The sequence below is a fragment of the Aricia agestis genome, chromosome 17, assembly GCF_905147365.1.
Source record: "Aricia agestis chromosome 17, ilAriAges1.1, whole genome shotgun sequence".
NCBI classification, from domain to species: domain Eukaryota; kingdom Metazoa; phylum Arthropoda; class Insecta; order Lepidoptera; family Lycaenidae; genus Aricia; species Aricia agestis.
Genome location: NC_056422.1, coordinates 3,744,679 through 3,766,212, shown reverse-complemented (window position 1 = coordinate 3,766,212; position 21,534 = coordinate 3,744,679). Strand labels below are relative to the sequence as shown.

Here is a 21,534-nt window from a genome sequence, read left to right as displayed (position 1 = left end):
ATAAGATATTAATAATATGAAAATAAAATCAAATAAATATGAACATTTTAGTAACATTTCTTAGAGGGTTCCTCCCTCCCTCAGCCTAATTGCATAGATCTTGGTTAATGTTAATCCTGGTTTAAATCTCGTCCTACACATCTCTCTCAAACATTAAAAAACGAATAGAATGACATAACCCATAGTAATCCAGTCATCCCACAATACTCTTAAACTTTCGGGTTCGATTTAAAAAACTATGAAAAATCTTACAAAGCTGACATAAGACACAAAGACTTAGGTACACTAGAGTCTATACAGTTCTTAACAAGATAATGCGCATATTATTACAAAAGAAAAAACGCCTGGTTAAACCGCGTTAGCAAAATCGGAGTTAAGAAGTGCCTATTGTGTACCTGGGCCCTGATTCACGATACGTTATTCGACTCGGATTCAGAAACTTCATAGCGTGATTTGCAATAAACGCTCACCATGCGAAGCATTGACCAATGACCGCACGGTAAAGTTTCCGAATCCGATTCGAACGGAAATGTGAATTAGAGCCCCTAGCTAAGACGGTTTCTTTAAGGTGTTCGCACATTTGACAGCACCGCCGTACGCGTCGATCGCACCGCATAGTACACGAACTGCGGCGCGTACGGTGCGGACGAATGTGCGAGGTTTCACATCATTTCATATTCATACAGCGAAGTCTAAAACGCGTTCGGCGCGTGCGTGCCGATAAATGTGCGATCACCTTTATGGCTTCTATATGAACCACCGGAATCACCGAACAAAATGTATGGAATGGACATAACACGAGTCGAATATCGACTTAGGGTATACAGACGGACCGCATTTCAACTGCAATCCAACCGCAAATTGCAGTTCAAATGCAGTTTGAATGCAGTTGATAATGGTTTGCAGTTCTATTGCAGTCGTGTCAACTGCATTCAAACTGCACTTGAAATGCAGTTTGCGGTTGGATTGCAGTTCGTCTGTATAGACTCTTAGTATTATTGAACACTATGCATATAGTAACACTATACAATTCCATACATTTTTTTCGGCGATTCTATAAAGAGGAAATCTTGGCTAAGGGCTCCGCTCCCTAGTTAGGTGAACCCTACGTCCCTACCCACTAATTTCACGAGAACGGATTCAAATTCTTATCGTAATCGTCTTCGGCGAATGGGTTTTTTGAGTCATCGTCCTCATCAGCGAATGGGTTTTTGGACTCATCGTAATTCTCATCAAAGGGATTCTTACTGTCGTTTGCGATGACTGCTGATATCTTCTGCTTCTCCTCAAACTTTCTGTGGACCATGGGCGACTCGGACTTGGCCGGTTCCAGGGTTTTGAGGTTAGCTTCGAGGCTGGAGCTGTATTGCTGCTGCTCCAGGACCCTCATCCGACCTTCTGGTACCGGGATGACGGTGGTACCCTTGGGTGGTACCTGCTTCGCCGTATTCGACATGAACACTAGAATGGAAAAGGTTATGATAAGTTTTATGTGATAGTAAGTATTGGTAAGTATTCTGGATGGCCTTGAAATACAAAATGGCAATATGGTGATTGGTGTCACAATGAAATAAAATAATGTAAACAGGTATTATTAAAAAATAATTTATTTACGAGGAAAGAGTTTGTGTTTTTTCTACGTTAATCTCTGTCTCTGATAACTCCTTAAGTAAGGGTTTAAAGTGGTAAATGACTAATGTGCTTGTAAAGATCTATTTAAAACTACATTTTGGCCGCAACTGCGTTCATTCGGACGTTCGTGTATCTCACAGAAACCTCATATTTTGCCAGGATGAAAGCTGTCCTACGTAAATTCTCGGAACTCGAAAGTATCTCTATACACATCCAGATGTATGCATGAAAAGGCAACAGAATATAGGCACACATTCGCAATAATAACACTAGTATTTAGCTAAAGGCAACGCACCTGTTGTTGCTTTCCATCAGGTGACACATTGCTCGTTTGCCCCCTTAGTTTATAAAAAAAGAGAAAAATACTATGGATATACTACTTACTCTGTTTACTCTGTCCCTCCTGCAACCGCAACTTAGCCTCCGCCCCGGGCCCATAGTTGAGCGGCGCCGGCGCTGGGGCTGCGGCCCGCGGGAGTTCGGGGGCTGCGCTGACGGGGGGCGAAGCCTCGGGCTCCGTTACGACTACCTTGTTGAATAGTCCACGGCCTAAGTATTCTGATACCACTGTGAACCTGAAACGTGAAAATAGTAATGATAAAGAGAGCTATTTACATACAAAAGTAGGCAGGGAAAATGATAATAAGCATCTTCTGGAGACAGTAATAATATACACTTTTCATGCACTTTTTCCACTTTTATTAATAAACAATTATGTTTTACACGACCGGTTTCGATAAAATCATCATCAGGTGTCTCTCTGATCTTTTGGAGATATATTTTATTTGCTATCCTCTTACTGTACTAAAAACAGGTTCGGTAAACTGCTTGAAATTTTAATGGTTGTTTTCCCGCAGTAAAATGATTCTATCTTAGTAGTACAATAGATTTATGAAGTTTTTTTATGCAAATCATAAAATTCGGCCGCGTCATAGCCGCTCGCGCCTATCGGCATAATACGTCATACAAAATATTAATTCGGCCGCGTCATAGCCGCTCGCGCCTATCGGCATAATACGTCATACAAAATATTAATTCGACCGCGTCATAGCCGCTCGCGCCTATCGGCATAATACGTCATACAAAATATTAATTCGGCCGCGTCATAGCCGCTCGCGCCTATCGGCATAATACGTCATACAAAATATTAATTCGGCCGCGTCATAGCCGCTCGCGCCTATCGGCATAATACGTCATACAAAATATTAATTCAACCGCGTCATAGCCGCTCGCGCCTATCGGCATAATACGTCATACAAAATATTAATTCGGCCGCGTCATAGCCGCTCGCGCCTATCGGCATAATACGTCATACAAAATATTAATACGGCCGCGTCATAGCCGCCCGCGCCTATCGGCATAATACGTCATACAAAATATTAATTCGGCCACGTCATAGCCGCTCGCGCCTATCGCCATAATACGTCATACAAAATATTAATTCGGCCGCGTCATAGCTGCTCGCGCCTATCGGCATAATACGTCATACAAAATATTAATTCGGCCGCGTCATAGCCGCTCGCGCCTATCGGCATAATACGTCATACAAAATATTAATTCGGCCGCGTCATAGCCGCTCGCGCCTATCGGCATAATACGTCATACAAAATATTAATTCGGCCGCGTCATAGCCGCTCGCGCCTATCGGCATAATACGTCATACAAAATATTAATTCAACCGCGTCATAGCCGCTCGCGCCTATCGGCATAATACGTCATACAAAATATTAATTCGGCCGCGTCATAGCCGCTCGCGCCTATCGGCATAATACGTCATACAAAATATTAATACGGCCGCGTCATAGCCGCCCGCGCCTATCGGCATAATACGTCATACAAAATATTAATTCGGCCACGTCATAGCCGCTCGCGCCTATCGGCATAATACGTCATACAAAATATTAATTCAACCGCGTCATAGCCGCTCGCGCCTATCGCCATAATACGTCATACAAAATATTAATTCGGCCGCGTCATACGCGCCTATCGGCATAATACGTCGTACAAAATATTTTTTTATTTTCCAAAAATAACTTGCATGATTCGATAGTACTATAGGTAGGATAGTATATAGGTAAATCGTTCTGCTGCGGGAAAACAACCACTAAAATTTCACGTTGTATACAGGGTGTAATAAAACTAAGTGATAATACTTTAGGGTGTGTATGTGTTCCTTGTAGAGAGTTCACTGTGAAAGTATAATAGCGCTGAAAGACCAATTTTTTTCACTTTTGTATGGGGAAACTCGTTACGCTGACGTTTTTCCATACAAAGACTGCCTATTTCACAGTGAACAAGGAGCATATAGTAAATAAATACAAATTAAATAGCCTTTTATTTCCTCTAACTTTAAGGAACACAATATACACCCTATCACTATATTTTGTTACACCCTGTACACGCCTATTCTTTCCTGACTCTTTTTGATGCACAGGGGAAATTCTTTATGGGTGCCCCGGGTTGGGGGTGTGCCTCAGTTAGCTGAAGCACCCCGGGGGCATGTGGGACTCTTACCCACTAAAACCACCTGCGGTTTGCCTTCAGCCGTATACGGATGGATGTCCTGGATCTGTCTAACACAGACTCCTCCCTGACTCTCTTAAGCTAGTAGGACCTACCAACACTTAAGCGACCGAGATATCAGGCACAGAGTTTCCTATCGGACAATAAGGTGATGAGGCTGCTTATTCTAACTAAACTTGCAAACATTTTTTTTTGTTTTTCAAACGGAAATTGAGCCTCCCAAGAGTAGGGAGTAAAATTCTTAAGCTTGTGGTTATCGGAGTAGGTAAAACAACAAAAATTTTGTGAGGACCTATTCATAAGACAGATGAACATAACTTATACGTTTTATTTTGTTTACTTATTAATTACCCTTGAAACTATACGGTTCATGTGTCCAAAAGGTCACCGTGAAAGGCCATGTTTTGTTGCAATTAAAGGTATTGTAAGTGGTAAAACATAATAATATTTTTCAGAAACAATTTTTATAAAACATACTAATAACTAATAAGTCTGAAAACAATAATTTTTAGTGGTGGTTGGTTGCGGTTTAAAATAATAATGATAAATATATTTAAGAATGCTTAAAAAGTATATTCAATTTTTGACATAAAAAATAATTAGTACTTTATACAAGATTCTTAAATTAATTATGTATGACCACAAACCTGATACTCATTAAAATTCGACATAAAAAATTTAATTCATATTACGATCATTTCATCAAAATAGCGCGTTGATCATCTATATATTATTCCATAACTTTTATTATTTCATCAATATTAATATTTTAGATTAGAAAGGCGAAATCTTTACATAGGACACTAAAAATTTTATCTGAAAACTACAAAGTGTGGAAGATAAAAAACAGTTTGTAAATAAAAAGTTGATAAAAATTCTGATAACATGAACCGAACGTAAATAAAACTTATACCCCACAAACAAAAACTGAAATAAACTTTTCAGTCAACTACATTATTTTATCTACTAATAATTACAGTTTTAACCGACTACGTAAGTACAAATAATTACCTATCATAGTTCTCAGTAGGTCTGAAACACCACGAAAACGGCGGCACCTTCTGAGCTATATCCATCACTGATCTTATCACTTAATCACATAACAATATCTAAAATTATCATTAATAATAAAACACGCGAATTAATAATAAAATACTGATAATAAATTATATTGATAGTCGTGCGCGCGCGCTGCCGGCTGCAACAATACTCTATTTTCGAAGGCTGTTTCGGTCCGGTTGGTAAAACTGGATGAACAAGTAATTAATGTGTCCTAGAGATCACCTGTTGTCACATTATAGAGTAATCAAGTGTATAGACGTATTTTTGGGGTTCCGTACCCAAATTAAAATAACCTAGTTATAAAAATACTATAGTAACAAGAACTAATAAGGTAAGTCACAACCGGCTTTGGTTTACGTGTAAAAAATCTTGTAGACAAGGAAACATAAGTTATCAGAAGCGAATGAAATTGAAAAACATGCTGGTAACAGTCACTTTTATATCGATAAAATATTATTTTTCAAACCATTTATTCTTGCGAACCTATATGGTAAATTTCTAGAACGTGCGCTGCTGTTATAAATTAATTTATCACAGTTTTATAAACAAAACAGCTGAGCTAACACGGACTTAATGTGTATTGTGTATACTAAAATTATTTCGTCTGTAATGTAAATAAGAACCGGATTAGTCCACAAGAAAAAATTTTACACAGTGGCTAAAAAAACTAGTTTTTTTTTTAAATGAAATAAGGGGGCAAGCGAGCAAACGGGTCACCTGATGGAAAGCAACTTCCGTCGCCCATGGACACTCGCAGCATCAGAAGAGCTGCAGGTGCGTTGCCGGCCTTCTAAGGGGTAATAGGGGAGGATAGGGAAGGGAATAGGGGAGGGTACGGAAGGGAATAGGGGAGGGTACGGAAGGAAATAGGGGAGGGTAGGGGATTGGGCCTCCGGTAAACTCACTTACTCGGTGAAACACAGCGGAAGCGCTGTTTCACGCCGGTTTTCTGTGAGGACGTGGTATCTCTCCGGTCGAGCCGGCCCATTCGTGCCGAAGCATGGCTCTCCCACGTCAAAAATACTGCGTCCCAGTAATATCAACTACTGCTACTACTACTGAACTAATTCGGTTGTGTTTGAAAATGGACTTAACCGGTTTAGATTGAAAACATTAACAGGGATTGACGCAGGTGGGTCAAGAGAAGACGATTCGAAAAAAAAAAATATTTTCGCACTCTGGTGGACTTGTCCGGTTTTGTTCGCCAGCTCCTCAAATACGTACCGGAAACATACCGGATGCACCACAGGGATGCACCAATAGTCTATAGCTGTCCTTTAGCTTTCGCACTTTTTTTTTAAACGCGAACATAAAATATATTATCATCCCGCTTTTTACGGTGAGAATTTTTGACCTACAAATGTTTCATTCAGGGAACGAATAATAATAATTAGTAGGTCAACAATTCAATTCATTTCAAGGACAGTTCTGAAAATATTCCTTTCAAATTTCTGGAATGAAACATTATTTCTTCTTTATACGAGCGCGTGCCGGAAACAAGATACGTTTGCGTGCCTCTGAAACCGACCAGCAGTTGTTAGCCTGTTAGGTTTTCGATATTTCATTTGCCGCTAGGGGACAGACCCCGTCTCACACGAAGTGCCGCCTGGTGTTCGTGTTTTCGAAAACTGTCAATAAGAATTTTCCGTTACTTAGAAAAACCTACCAACTGCTCCCAGGAGCTATGTAGTCGTAGGGTCTTGCGTGTCGTGTCAAAGTTAAAAAATGGCGCTTTTCCTGACATGCATGTTATCGCCCGCGTGCGGATCTGGTCGGCATGAAAGTGTCCCGCATCCTATCATTTTATAGATTTTTTTTGCGTCATGCGGGCAACCCGCGGGAGGCCAGCCGCATGTTGTCTATTGTTGTCATATGTACGCATGACATGAAAAGGACTAAATACATCAGTGGTACTCAACCCTTTCTTGATGTTGGCACAGACGAGTTAGTATCCTTAGTCTATGATATTGGTCACAAAAATGACGTTTTGATCTTGGTGTCGCGGCCTGCGGGCCGCAACAAAATTTTTTTAGGGTTAAAAAATAACGTTCTTAAAAATTTGCGATTTAAAAGTATTTTTAATGACATTGACGACGACTTATTGCACTATTTGCCGGTGACCGTGAACTTCAAAATTGTTTTAACTACACAGGCCGCTGATAAAGCCCCGGCGGGCCACATGCATATTAAAAGTAGTGTGTACTCACGGGTCGTTATCAGCCTCCAGTCTCGCGTGCAATTGGTCAGCGGGCGGCGGCGGCGCGCGACGCACGCTCCTACCCGCCCCGCCCCCTCCGCCCTCCTCGCACGCCGGACACTCCGTTTCCAGTTCAGAGTACGTTTGGAAACAGCTGCGGAAAATTATTGTATTATTTCTTAACAAAAGATATGATATAAATTTAATGGCCCCTATTACTAAATATATATATATATATATATATATATATATATATATATATATATATATATATATATATATATATATATATATATATATATATATATATATATATATATATATATATATATAAGCGATTGATAACTGGTAGGCATTTTGGGCATTATAACGCCATTACTTATTTTTCTAAATACATAGCTGTAAAAAAAACTAATATCACTCTCGAACGCATTCAACCTTATAGCGGAGTTGAGTTAATATTACTCGGGCGAGAAGGCTATATTATATCTGTCCCGCTCGCTCTGGCGTCGTCTCACTCTATACTCACTGCTGGTGGAAGGAGTGGCGGCACAGGAAGTGCACGGTGGGCAGCTCGAGCGCAGCGCGAGCTCTGTCCTGCTGTATGTCTGTCCCGCTCGCTTTCGCGCCGTCTCGCTCTATACTCACTGCTGGTGGAAGGCGTGGCGGCACAGGAAGTGCACGGTGGGCAGCTCGAGCGGGCGCTCGCAGGCGGCGCCGCGCGAGCTCTGTCCTGCTGTATGTCTGTCCCGCTCGCTCTCGCGCCGTCTCGCTCTGTACTCACTGCTGGTGGAAGGAGTGGCGGCACAGGAAGTGCACGGTGGGCAGCTCGAGCGGGCGCTTGCAGGCGGCGCAGCGCGAGCTCTGGAAGGTGAGGGGCTCCTGCTGGATGCGGCGCGTGTCCTCCTTCATCTGCTCGATTTCCGCCTGGTATTTCGCCGCGAACGTCTGCTCGTTCGTTATCACTTCGTCCTCAGCTTTCAGCACCGCCATTAGGTAACTATGAAAGAATATGTATGTTAGAAGATACAGACAGAATATAACTTGTTTGGTAAATAAAAAAATATCTACTCTATTGCAATTCAATGTAATTTAAAAATAAACTATTTATTTGTTTTGCGACTAATAAGTGACATCAAAATTGTTTTAACTTACTTTCTAACATCTCCCAGTGTGTATAACGTCGTGCTGGCCAGACATTCAACTACTTCGATCGGCGACAGAAGATTTTCTTCCGCTGCAAAAATTAATCAATTATTTAAGTTGCACGCTTACTGTACGTTAACGTGCACGCACTGTACACGCACTACGCTCCTACAGTTACAACTTATAAGTACAAAATCAAAAATCGCAAACTTAGATATTGAATGTGCATAGGCATACAAAAACCTACAGCGTCAAGAGGCAATTGAAAATGACTTTCATGCAGCGTGCATGCATACGTGTATGCTTATTGTATATTATTTGCGTTTCTCTCATACACTCCCAGTCTCTCTCTTACACTATGTCTATGCCCGTTTATGGCTACGTCCATCTCACTTACCCGCGGCGCGCAGCAGCGGCGGCAGCAGCGCGGCGGGCGGCGGCGCCCACAGCACGTCGAGCCACAGACGCGGGCAGGACGCGCCGCGCCGCCGACACAGCTCCAGCGCGCGCTCCGCCCGCCCCCCGCGCAAATACAGCGCCGCCTGCCCGCGCCATCTGTATAAATAAAACACATGAAAACTGTTTTATATCTGAATAAATTTTAAACAAATACTTTTAGAACGTTCTATGTATTGCCCAACACCGGTTCGGGAACTAATACGGCGAGAAGTACCGGCGTAAGTATACAAATTAATAAAGGGTCTATTTCTATCATTTGTACCACGCGCGTGGTGCACGCATGGTAGATCACCTATAAAACAATAGGCCGGCAACTATCATGCGGACTAAACCCGCACGCGGGCGAAATGACAGAAAAAGAGGCCTTAGCCGAATTTACATTGCAAAACTAGTCACGTATAGTGGAAGTAGCTAAAAGCCGAGCTTTGTGTGGGCTCGCGTCATCACACCTTGACTGACTGATGATAACACATCTACATACAAGTAAAAATTACTATGTTAAAGCACTAATCAATAGGTGTGGTTGTTTTTTCCGTAAAGTGTATCACAAAATGTAAAAGTTGTGGGATTATATACTAATGCTTGCTTCGCTCGCCCTGATTAGTTTTATGGCATTGCGTGAAATTAGTTTTTTCTTGTGAAACTAATGTCACGCAACTAACTTCATGATGAAAAAGTGAGACGAAACTGATGTCAGCGAAAGCATCCGCACAGGGCAGACGTAACTTACAACGACAGTAAATCTATATATATATATAAAGCTCAAAGGTGACTGACTGACATGGTGATCTATCAACGCACAGCCCAAACCACTGGACCGATCGGGCTGAAATTTGGCATGCAGGTAGATGATATGACGTAGGTATCCGCTAAGAAAGGATTTTGATCGATTCTACCTCCAAGGGGTTAAAATAGGGGATGAAAGTTTGTATATAATAATACTTCTTAACGCGAGCGAAGCCGCGGGCAAAAGCTCGTAAATATATATAACGCACAACTTCCGTTCCTCGTATATGTGCAGTATCCCGGTCTTGAAGCCCAGCATCTGGCAGATGATGAGCGTCTGGTCCTTGTCGTAGTTGGCCTCAGGGTCCTTGAGCAATGCCATCACCTTGTCTTCGAACTTGATCTTGTCGTCGTCTGATGACTTCGACCTGTGGAAAAGAAAGGCCTTTAAAAATGTTTACTTAGAATGGCCTCTAATTAAATATTTTTAAAATAATAATAATGTTATTGGTGCTAGATTAAATTATTGTTGCTGTTTTGGATATTGCTAATACGGGTCATTCACAAATTCGTTGGAAAGAAAATCTACTGTCAAACCAAACGTTTACGTAAGAAACCTACATTTTGGGGAGGGGGGGGGGGGGTTGAATAAAATCTCACGAAATCTCACAAGGGGGGAGGGGAGAGAGGTCAAAAATTTCAAAAAAACACCTTACGTTATTTGTGGACGCCCCCTTAAATATTTTTATTGATTAAACCTTCTTTAGGCGCGTAGAGAATGAAAATTTCAGGGAAAAAAAAAGGGAAATAACGATAATAATGTTGAGTCATGACGCCGACGCCGTTACGATTTTGGACAGAAGTATCACTTTTTTAAACTGTGTCTTTAACACAGACATAGATCAATACCGCATGTCCCTCCATTTGAATGAAAACGAGCGTGCCACTTTTTTCCTACCTACTGTGACGTGCCGATGATAAGAAACGTGCCCATTATCTAGGCCAGCGTGTCTATTCGAATTTCTACAGCTCAATACGGCACAATTAGGCATTTAGGCATTTTTGAAATTTCGATTGACGTCCGATTCCGATAGCAGACTAAAGAACAGACTTTCGAAAGACGAGCATTGCTCGTCGTTTGGGAACGCCGCGAAGTATATACACACGCGGTATCTATCTTGATCTATGTCTGTGGTCTTTAATTCAAGTTTACAACACTCACCACACATGTATGTAGTGCTCGATGAGCGTGTTGTACACGAGCTTGGAGCAGCGTCTGTCAGCGGTCACGTGCTCCAGGAAGTGTATGAGGCAGGTGGAATCCGTGAGGAACATGTGTATGAAGTCGTCGGGCGAGGCGCGGTCCGGTTCCCGGTAGCCGCCTGATAGAGACGACTCGTCGATCAGAGGTTTACTACGTGGCTTGTAGTCCGTGCAGAGATCTATAAAGTATAGAAGTTAATAAGTAACTAAGAGAGTGTTTCCTACTATAAAATAATATAAATAATATTGGTAAAGCATTTTAAATATATAAATGAATATATTTGTGACAAAAAAAAAGCGATAGTCTTAAGGACGCTATCACAAAAATTATGTAAAAAATTAGCAGGTCAGTACGAATATCGACCTTAAGAACATTAAAATAACGTTCAATATCAGCGCGCCTTGTACAGTGGCGGTTACGACGCTCGCCGCTTTCTTGATAGGGCGAAAATGTATGAAGAAATTTGAGGGCGTTTCTTATTTTTCTTATAAATGGAAATGTTATTTATTTTGATATAAAATATTTAGCTATTCGTATAGGGGGCTTAATAAGCAACAAATTTTTGTATATTTATTTTCCTTAGTTCAGCGTATTTAGCTATAATGGTACCTAATCAAACCCCATTTTTTATATTTTGCGATTATTGTGATGGTTAAAACGTATTTATGTGAAAATTTTGTATGCGGCTAAAAAAATTTTATAGTATAGGCGTGGAGATGAATATATTATCTTTCATTTGAAACCAAAATATTATCCTTGCAGTGTGACACCTAATTCTTTAAAATGGTACCTGAAAATCGCTGATATTTGTGAAAAAATGTGATAGCGTCCTTAAGTTTATCTACATTACGACCAGACTATACCTATAGCAAGCTATGCTTTGTTTAGCAAATGTGCACACAAACTTTAAACTCTCATTAACTTTTTTGTACTTCCAAATCATTGATAATACGAATATTACCATCATTGCAACTACTTTTATTTCCAATTAACACAAGATATTTTAAGGATACTTCGAATATAAACATTTTCATTAAAAAGTTATTAATAGTATTTCTGGCCATCAACGCTACAACTTACAAGCAACAGCTTGTTAAATTAAATCTTAAGGACAAAAGCTATAATATAAAAACTTACTCTTCAACAACTTAGTGCTCTCATTGGGTGCATGCTGTATCAACTTATGTCCATACTTCTTTATGTATATCTCAGCATCCTCAAACTCTAGCTCCGCGATGTAGTCTAACGCTTGAGTATATTCTTTTTTGTCCTCTATCATCATCTTGAGGTACCAGTCGTGGCGTTTGTGGTTTTGTGCCAAGGATAACGCGTCTTCTATACTCACTTGACGTACCACCTGAAAGTAGTTTATAATTTCAATATAAAATAGGGTTGTCAAAAGAAATAATAATATTATAATCTAGCAATAAAAATTAAACATTACAAACACGCGTTATAGTTTTTAAAGTAGTTTTTAATTTCAATATAAAATAGGGTTGTCAAAACTAATAATATATTATGGACACGTTTAAAAAAAATTATAGCGCACAGGTTGGCTTTATATTTTTTACAAACAGCTGTTTATTTGGTTACACGTAAGTCTGAAAGGCATAGCAATTTCGTTCAGGTGTGATTGCTAGTAATACTAAGTAATTATTAATAAAGTACATTTGATATCTATATTAGTTTTGATGTTTTAAATTTAAATGTAAAAAGCTATTTTTACCACTATGGCTACTACTGTAAATATAACAAATAATATATTAGGGATAACAAATAGCCCTTACAGATTACCTCTTCGAGTTAGTTTGAAACTTTTGAAAATAAAACATATCATAAAACATACCTTAATAGCAACATCCACATCAAAATCAATGGCTTTATCCTTCGAATTGATGAATTCTTTTAGCTTTCCCTCCTGGTCATGCTGGTCTATCTTCACATAGCATGTCAATAGCAGCGTAGTATGGTCCTCCGTAGCGTAGCCCTTCTTATGTAGTTCTTCTAAGTATTGTACTAGAGGCTCTAAATGTCTGGATTCTAGATATTTCCGTATGACATAGGAGGTTTCTAGCCAACCTATTGTCTTGACATACTGGTCTATTGCACCTTTGAAGTCTCCCTGTAAATATTTAAATGAAAAATTGGAGTGTACAATCAGTTGTTTATAATGTATATATTATGTGATCAAAGTTTATAATATTTAATGAATATCAAACTAAATATCAGAATGGCGACGCATTGGTTCTTTTAAAAGTACAATTTATATAGCTCTTATTTACGTTACTTAATCAATACATATTATAGTAATCATTGGTAAATTTTTCACTTCTATTTTTTAGTTGTGAAGTTATAATAAAAAAAAATTCTAACATTTCACAAAATACAAAATATTTTCTCACCTTTCCATACAAATGGTCTCCATACTGTTTGTATATCTCCGTCAAACCCTCTGCATCGTAATGCTGACTGCTCGCTATCCTGATAGCCACATCATACAGATTCTTCTTAAACAGTTGAAACAATTTCGACTGTAGATCCTTTTCATCGAGATAGATCATTTCTTTTTTCTTCGTGATGATATAGAACGAGCCCCATTCGGTCAAAACTGCGTCTATTTCATCGAAAGTCTTGGAAAACACGATGAATTTGTTCTGTATGTCTAGTATGGTTAGATGGTGCGCTTTTGGCACGTTTCCCGAACCGGATGGTTCGTTCGAAGCCTCGTTGGTTGTTATGACTAGATAGCTCCTAAACCAGTTGAGTTTCACCTTCTCGCCTTTTAAAGCATAGCAAGGTCCTCTACCTTCGCTAGTATAGCAGTATATAGCCTAAAAAAATGTATAAGTACATTTTATTTTAATACTCAAAATTATTAAATAAATTATATAATATAAAGTTTAGTATTGTAAAATGCTGCCTTATTGTTGCAAGCACGCACGCACGCACTCACGCTCGCACACACACACACACACACACACACACACACACGCACTACTCACATCAGCGGCGGCTACAGTCAGGCGGCGCGTGTCGGCGAGCACGCTGCAGCCGGGCGCCGCACCCATGGCGTCCAGCACGCTCACCGTGTCCACACCGAGCGTGCACACTGACACGCTCGCACGTGACACTATAAACAGTTTGTCTGCACCTCTAAAACAAAAAAAAAGGGAATTCGGGGACTGCCGCGGTAAAGCTATTGCATAGCATATTATGCAATTAAAATTCGCATACGTTTAGTCGCACTCACACAAACACCGTGCCGAAGTCTGCCGAACTGAAACAACGTTAGACGATGCACGGCAACGCCGCACCGACTGGTACAGCGGTGCCGGTCGGAGTGGAGGGACGATAGGTTTATTTTCGTTACGGAATTTCTTGATTCGATCGCCGCGCGCAAAAATAAAAGCTGCATGCAATAGCTTAAAAATTGAAAGTCGGATCACAAAAGGTCGAATAATCGTTGAACATTTTATACGTAGGAGAGCCATGCTTCGGCACGAATGGGCCGGCTCGACCGGAGAAATACCACGTTCTCACAGAAAACCGGCGTGAAACAGCGCTTGCGCTGTGTTTCGCCGAGTGAGTGAGTTTACCGGAGGCCCAATTCCCTTCCCTATCCTCCCCTATTCCCTTCCCTTCCCATCCCTACAAAATGTCCGGGCGAGTTCTAGTACATAGCAACTTACTTGAAAGCTAGTCTTGTGATGGGACTGTTTCCTGTGCCCGGCAGTGATTTCATCTTACTGCCCTTCTGTCGCGTTATGTCGCCTCGGTAAAGGGACACTGAACCATCTTGAAAGCCCACAGCTAGTAGATTCTACAAAAATATATGACGTCTACATGATTAATGATTATTTTCCGTCCTAAAAATAATTTAATATCATAATTTTTAGTACTGACATCTGAAATTATGATATTAAATTATTTTGACAACAGAGGATAAGGGCGTTCGCTGTGTTAAGCGTGCGCCCAGCGCGGCCACCCGCGAGGCGTGCTGGTTTCATGTCATCCCATAGAGCAGCGCTGCGTTGAGTGGGTCAACCGTCGCACGATTACTATGGCGAGGCCCGCGCCAGGCACACGCTCAACGCAGCGAACGCCCTCAGTGGGATGAATTACCACTATAATATAGAACCGACAACTAGCAGTTGAGCATTGAAATAAATATTTCCCTTATTATATTTTAATCCATACTAATATTGTAACATAGTATTAACGAATTGGAACATGTTCCAAATAACCATTTAAATTAGAGAATAAGACAATAGAGAATGCCTCTGGCAGTTTAAATAACTTAAGTTTGAATAAAAATTTTAGAAACTTCAAAGATTTGTAATAATAATTGTAATGTAATCAATCTGGTGCATCAAAACCTACAAGGAATGGTAGGTAAGGAACTTGAAACTGAGTTATTTTTAAAGGAATTTGACGTTGATATTTTGTGTATTTCTGAACATTGGTTCAAAAAATATGAACTCATTTTCAATTTCAGTGACCACCAGATTGCTAGTTCGTTCAGTAGAGAAAAGGCCATAAGAGGTGGCTATTTAATATTAATCAATAAAAAAATTAAATTCAAGGAACGTAAAGACATTATTAGTCTCTCCACTGAACGAATTATTGAGGTAGCCTGCATAGAGTTGAGTCATCTTATTATTGTAAGCGTATACAGGCCTCCATCAGGATTATATGATTCATTCGAACAAGTCATGGAACAAATTCTATACAAAATATGTGCATCTAATAAAAAAGTTATAGTCTGTGGTGACTTTAATATAAATTTATTAGACTCGACCCCCACCACTATTAGATTCACATCTTTGTTTAAATCATATAATCTTCTTAATCTATTTTATGAGCCAACTAGAGTATGTGATACAACGGCCACTTGTATTGATAATATTTTTACTGACATTACTCCACAAAAAAAAAAAGAAATAATAAATAAGCTTAGCTCTGATCACTGTGGACAGTTAGCTTCTTTTAATATAAATTGTGATAATAACTTAGAGGAAAAGCTTGTATTTATTCCTGTGAATACTAAACGCATTGAGAAGTTTAGAAATAATCTAAGTTCAAGTATTCAATTATTGAATGGGTCGAATAGCTCAGATGAAGCTTTTAGTAAATTATTTAAGATAATAAGAACCCAATTTAACAGTGTGTTTACTTCAGTAACGGTTAGAAACAATAAAAAAATGAAAAATAATTTTACTAAATGGGCGACTGCAGGAATTAAAATAAGCAGGCAAAGATTGTATAATCTGTATGAAGAAAAATGTTTTAATAATAGTGTAGCATTTAAAGAATACGTCAAAAACTATTATAAAACTTTTAGAAAAGTTTGCAAATCTGCTAAGGCTATGTACATAAAGAAAAAGATTAAAAATTCCAAAAATAAAATTAAAACTACTTGGAAGGTAATAGCTGGTGAGACTGGAAACGTCACCTGTCGTAGCTCGGATTTTCAACTGTATTTTGAAAATAAAAAAATTACCAATGATCTAGAAGTTGCGACGGCCTTTGAAAAATTCTTTGCTGACATTCCGGTCTCAACTACGAAAAACTTAAACTCCTCACCTGCAGCTGCCGAAAAATACTCAAAGATAATGTAAAGGAATGTAATGTCAATTTTAAGTTTAGAGAGATTGACCCCAAAGACATTATTGATACTTTTAAATTATTAAACATTAAGAATACCACCGATCTTTGGGGCTTGCCTACAAAAATTATTAAATCAATAATTGACATAATAGCTCCTCATCTAGCAATGATTTTTAATAACTGTATAGAGAATGGTGTTTTTCCTGACTTAATGAAGCACAGCAAGGTTATACCTTTATTTAAAGCGGGAATTAAGTCTGATCCGACAAATTATAGACATATATCGATTTTACTGACTCTTAGCAAAATATTTGAAAAAATAATTTTAAAACAGCTATTGGTACACTTTAATTCAAATAATTTATTACACGAAAATCAATACGGTTTTACTAAGGGTCGTTCCACAACGGATGCTGGTATAGGTCTTCTATGTAGTATATTTGAAGCTTGGGAGGGATCGCACGATGCCTTAGGTGTCTTCTGTGACCTCTCTAAGGCCTTCGACTGTATCGAGCATGCTGCATTGATTAGCAAAATTACACCACTATGGCATAAGGGACTCAGCACTCAACTTTTTGACATCTTACCTCAAAAATAGGACTCAAAGGGTTGAAATCAATAATAAGAGATCCAATGGAACCAAAATAGAATTAGGTGTCCCACAGGGATCTATTTTAGGCCCATTTCTTTTTCTCGTCTACATAAATGACCTACCTTATCTAGTTAAGGATAATGATAATGAAATAATACTTTTTGCTGATGACACTTCACTCATTTTTAAAGTGAAGAGACAACAGTCTAATTACGACGAGGTAAAATAGTACATTGGTTTAATGTTAATAATTTAATTTGAATTCTACGAAAACTAAATGTTTAAAGTTTACTTTGCCCAATGTACGGCAAGTTCAAATCAATGTACTATTGAATGATGAGAAAATGAATTTGGTGGACACTACTGTATTTTTAGGTATTACACTAGATAGTAAATTACAGTGGGGTCCTCATATTGCTAAACTCGCAGATAGACTCAGTTCTGCAGCATATGCAGTCAGAAAGATTAGGGAAATTTCTGACGAAGACACTGCACGATTAGTATACTTTAGCTATTTTGACAGTAGAATGTCATATGGTATCCTTTTATGGGGAAACGCTGCCGATATTAATACTATCTTTGTGCTGCAGAAGCGAGCTATACGTTCGATTTACAAAATGTCTACATTTGAATCTTTGAGAGAAAAGTTTAAAGAAATTGGTATTCTGACAGTAGCTTCTCAATACATTTTGGATAATGTAATACATGTTAGAAAAAATATATATAAATTTAAAGCTAAAGGTGACATTCATTGTAGAAACACCAGAAATAAGTACAAGCTAGATTTGCCAGTGATCAGACTTAGTAAAGTCAGTAAATCTTTTAAAGGTCAATGTATACAATGTATGCCTTTTCAATAAAATCCCAGAAAACGTTCAAAATCTTTCCATTAATAAATTTAAGAAAATAGTCAAAGAGCGTTTGTGTGCCAAAGCCTATTATAAGGTCAATGATTTCATAAACGATGGCACATCTTGGGAGTAGGATGGCTGCTTACAAGACTACTTCTACATTATTGTACATGACTTACTATGTATGTATGTTGACATTGTATAATTTTAAGTTACAGCATTGTAAATTTTATTTTAAAAGATTAATTTTTTTACCTTACTTTTTTTTGGTAAAAAAAGTGGGCCCCGTGCGAGTTTCTTACGCCGGTTCTTCTCGCCGGGATAGTTCCCGAACCGGTGGTAGGCACCGTAGCTAATATAAACATTCTGAGAGTATAGAAATCTACTCAGAAATAAAACATTTTTTATTATTTTTATTATTTTATTATTTTTATTGTAAGTGTGAAAGTGTGTCTGTCTGTTACCTCTTCACCCCAAACCGCTGAACCAATTCTGCTGAAATCTTTATATATAAAAATGTTAGTAACGCTATAACTCGATAACGTCTGAACCGATTCTACTAATTTTAGTCTTAAAATAATCCTTGAAGTCCAGGGAAGGTTTTTAGGTGACACGAAGTTCACCGAAAAGCTAGTTTTGTATATATATGTATAGCACTTCCCAGGTTCGTGTTTACAAGCCTCCAAGGAGGTCTGATGCTACTAATTTTTCTACAATTAAGCTATCCATACTAATATTATAAATACGAAAGTGTGTCTGTCTGTCTGTAACATCTTCACGGCCAAACCGCTCAACCGATTTTGCTGAAATTTGGCATGGAGATACTTTGAGTCCCGAGAAAGGTTATAGGATACTTTTTACCCAAGAAAAATGTACGATTCCCGCGCGATAAGCTAATTTTGGCGTAACGGAGTTGCGGGCGTGTTCTAGTTATCTATACTAATATTATAATTGGGAAGAGTTTGTTTGTTTGTTTGAACGCGCTAATCTCAGGAACTACTGGTCCGATTTGAAAAATTCTTTCAGAGTTAGATAGCATATTTATCGAGAAAGGCTAAAAGGTATATTTTATCGCGCTAAGACTAATAGGAGCGAAGAAATAGAGGAAAATGTGGAAAAAAACGGGGGAAATTATTTGAAAGGGCTTATCTCACGAACTACTGGAGCAATTTTTCTGTTATTTGGCACAGATAAGAAGTAGACCATGTGAAGGATCATAGGCTATTTTTTGTGGATTAATTTGTCTGTGAAATATCTAATTTACGCGGGCGAAGCCGCGTGGAACGTCTAGTTTATAATAATAAAATTACCTTATTATCATGTACAGCAAGTGCAGTAGCGGCTGTAGGGTACATGTGGGAAGGTACAGCCCGAGATGTCCGCACACACTTGGGGTTGCCATGCTTGTCCACACGAGACCAATCCCACACCTTTATTAATGGGTTAGTACCGGCTTCGTCATCCTTTAATAAAGATTTTAGAAGATATATAAAAATGAAGACAGAACTTAATATACAGTTAAGTAGGATTGATATAATCCTAATTTTACTACATATTACAATTTTGTGCAAAAAAAAAGTGTTAACGTTTAATTAGGTGAAATTTTCAGGTCGATTTAGTAATATAAAAATCAGAATAAGACTTACCCCAATTGTAACCAAATAGGGATCATGGGGTAACTGTTGAGCCAATGTTATGGTCAGTTCGTATGCTTTGAATGATGTGATCTCCCATGATCTTGAAATGCGATGAGCCCAGCCCGTCAGGTCACATAATATGACGTGATTGTGGCCACTTGTTGATACTGTCACATTGGTATCCTATAAAACAATTTTTATCAATTACTGTCTTGCATGCCAAGTAATTTTTTTACACAAGCAACGCAATAGTAACTGAACGGTATGATGGTTTCTCTCTATCAATATTAGTAATATTACTAACTATTTACTATATGTTCCGCGTGGCTCCGCCCGCGTAAATAAGGTATTTGCGGGGGTTTTTCACTGAAAAAAGTAGCCTATGTCCTTCCAGGTGGTCTACTCTATATCTGTGCCAAAAACAAAATCATAGTTTTTGTGAAATAAGCTCATTCAAATTGTAATTTTCCCCTCTTCGTCCCCCTCAATAAATGGTCTATACAACACAAAAATAATTTTTCAATTCGAACCTGAGATTAGCGCATTCAAACAAACAAACAAAAAACTCTTTAAAAAGTATAGATTTCTTTTTGAAACTCCAATTCTGAAATTGCATTTAAATAAAAATAACAATAGCACTGTAAGGAGAAATATAAGGACATTTTGAGTTATTTGACTACCATTTTCTTAGGAGAATTAAATGTCACAATTTCAAATAAATATTTCACTTTTTATATAAAACTTTTAGAGGTTCATACTTACTTGTAAGCATTCAGCTATCTTGCCATTGTCAATATTGTTCAGCACATCAAAAAAGGAAAAACGACGCCACTAAAATACCAAAAACATAGTATCAACTAAAACATAATAAATATAAAATAATTTTGGTATGTAGGGCTTTAATTTAGGTAGCTGTCATGTATATAAAATATAATGGTGACTCCTGAATGTATTGTTTTATTATGTAGACTGTGGATTATCATAATCATTAGTAACTTATCCCAGAATCGGTTACATTGGTTCCCAAACAGTGAAAATATTATACTTACCTAATTTTTAAAGTATAATAAAAATATTGACTAAGTTAACTAGGTAGCTGTATTGTTAGTTAATTCTAGGTGTATAATATATTTACTATAAACTATAAAGACACACCTCCAAAAACGACATTTTTTACAGTTTATAAAAAGCCATTTAGGTATCCATGCAAGATGTGGTATGCTGCCACCGCTTCTCACCAAATACAATTACATAGAAATAAGAAAGATTGTTTACAGTATACTTTGAATATTTCTCTTCATGAAAATAACAACAAAAAAATATTTTTTTTTACAAAATTATTGTAGAAATGAAAACGATGACCGAGAGAAACAATTACTATTAGCCATATTTGACATATGACATTGACATAATATGACGGCTCACGGCTGTTTCGTGACAGTATTTTTTTTAATATATAAAGAAACAATAATAATTATATTCTGCCACGTTAGTATATAGGTACTTTATGTTGATTAGCTGAATCATGTGGGTAATTCAATATCGCTCATAAAAGATTGAAGAAGAACAATAGTCTCGCTCTGAATAGAGAAATATAAATAAATAATAATACATGATCTCGCTCAAAACAATTTGTCATTTTGTTACGCTTTGTTTCAAAAGCGTTTTTCTATCATGATATCAAAAATTAACTGAATTTCGTTGGTAAATTTTCCAAAATTTTCTGTAAAAATGCCAAAATTTTATAGGTTTCGACTATCAAGTAATCTTAAAAAAAGAACTCAGTAAGTAGAAATTTCGCTAATTTCAATTCTAGCTAGGAGGGTAGCTATAATATA

The 21,534-nt window shown here is 38.1% G+C and overlaps 1 protein-coding gene across 1 annotated transcript; it reads right to left on the bottom strand.

The window, feature by feature from the left end:
* Nucleotides 1–929: 929 nt before the first annotated feature.
* Nucleotides 930–21,066, bottom strand: LOC121735361 (vacuolar protein sorting-associated protein 11 homolog). The gene is made up of 17 exons (XM_042126163.1): nt 20,852–21,066; nt 20,459–20,527; nt 19,706–19,879; nt 19,370–19,522; nt 14,699–14,829; nt 14,012–14,162; nt 13,412–13,840; nt 12,856–13,131; nt 12,147–12,366; nt 10,968–11,187; nt 10,015–10,173; nt 8,958–9,115; nt 8,570–8,651; nt 8,199–8,414; nt 7,425–7,568; nt 2,017–2,207; nt 930–1,461 (listed from the first exon to the last, which is right to left on the bottom strand). Exons 1-17 carry the CDS (start codon nt 20,864–20,866, stop codon nt 1,127–1,129), a joined length of 3,123 nt encoding a protein of 1,040 aa, XP_041982097.1. The 5' UTR covers nt 20,867–21,066; the 3' UTR covers nt 930–1,126.
* Between the last annotated feature and the right edge of the window lie 468 nt (nt 21,067–21,534).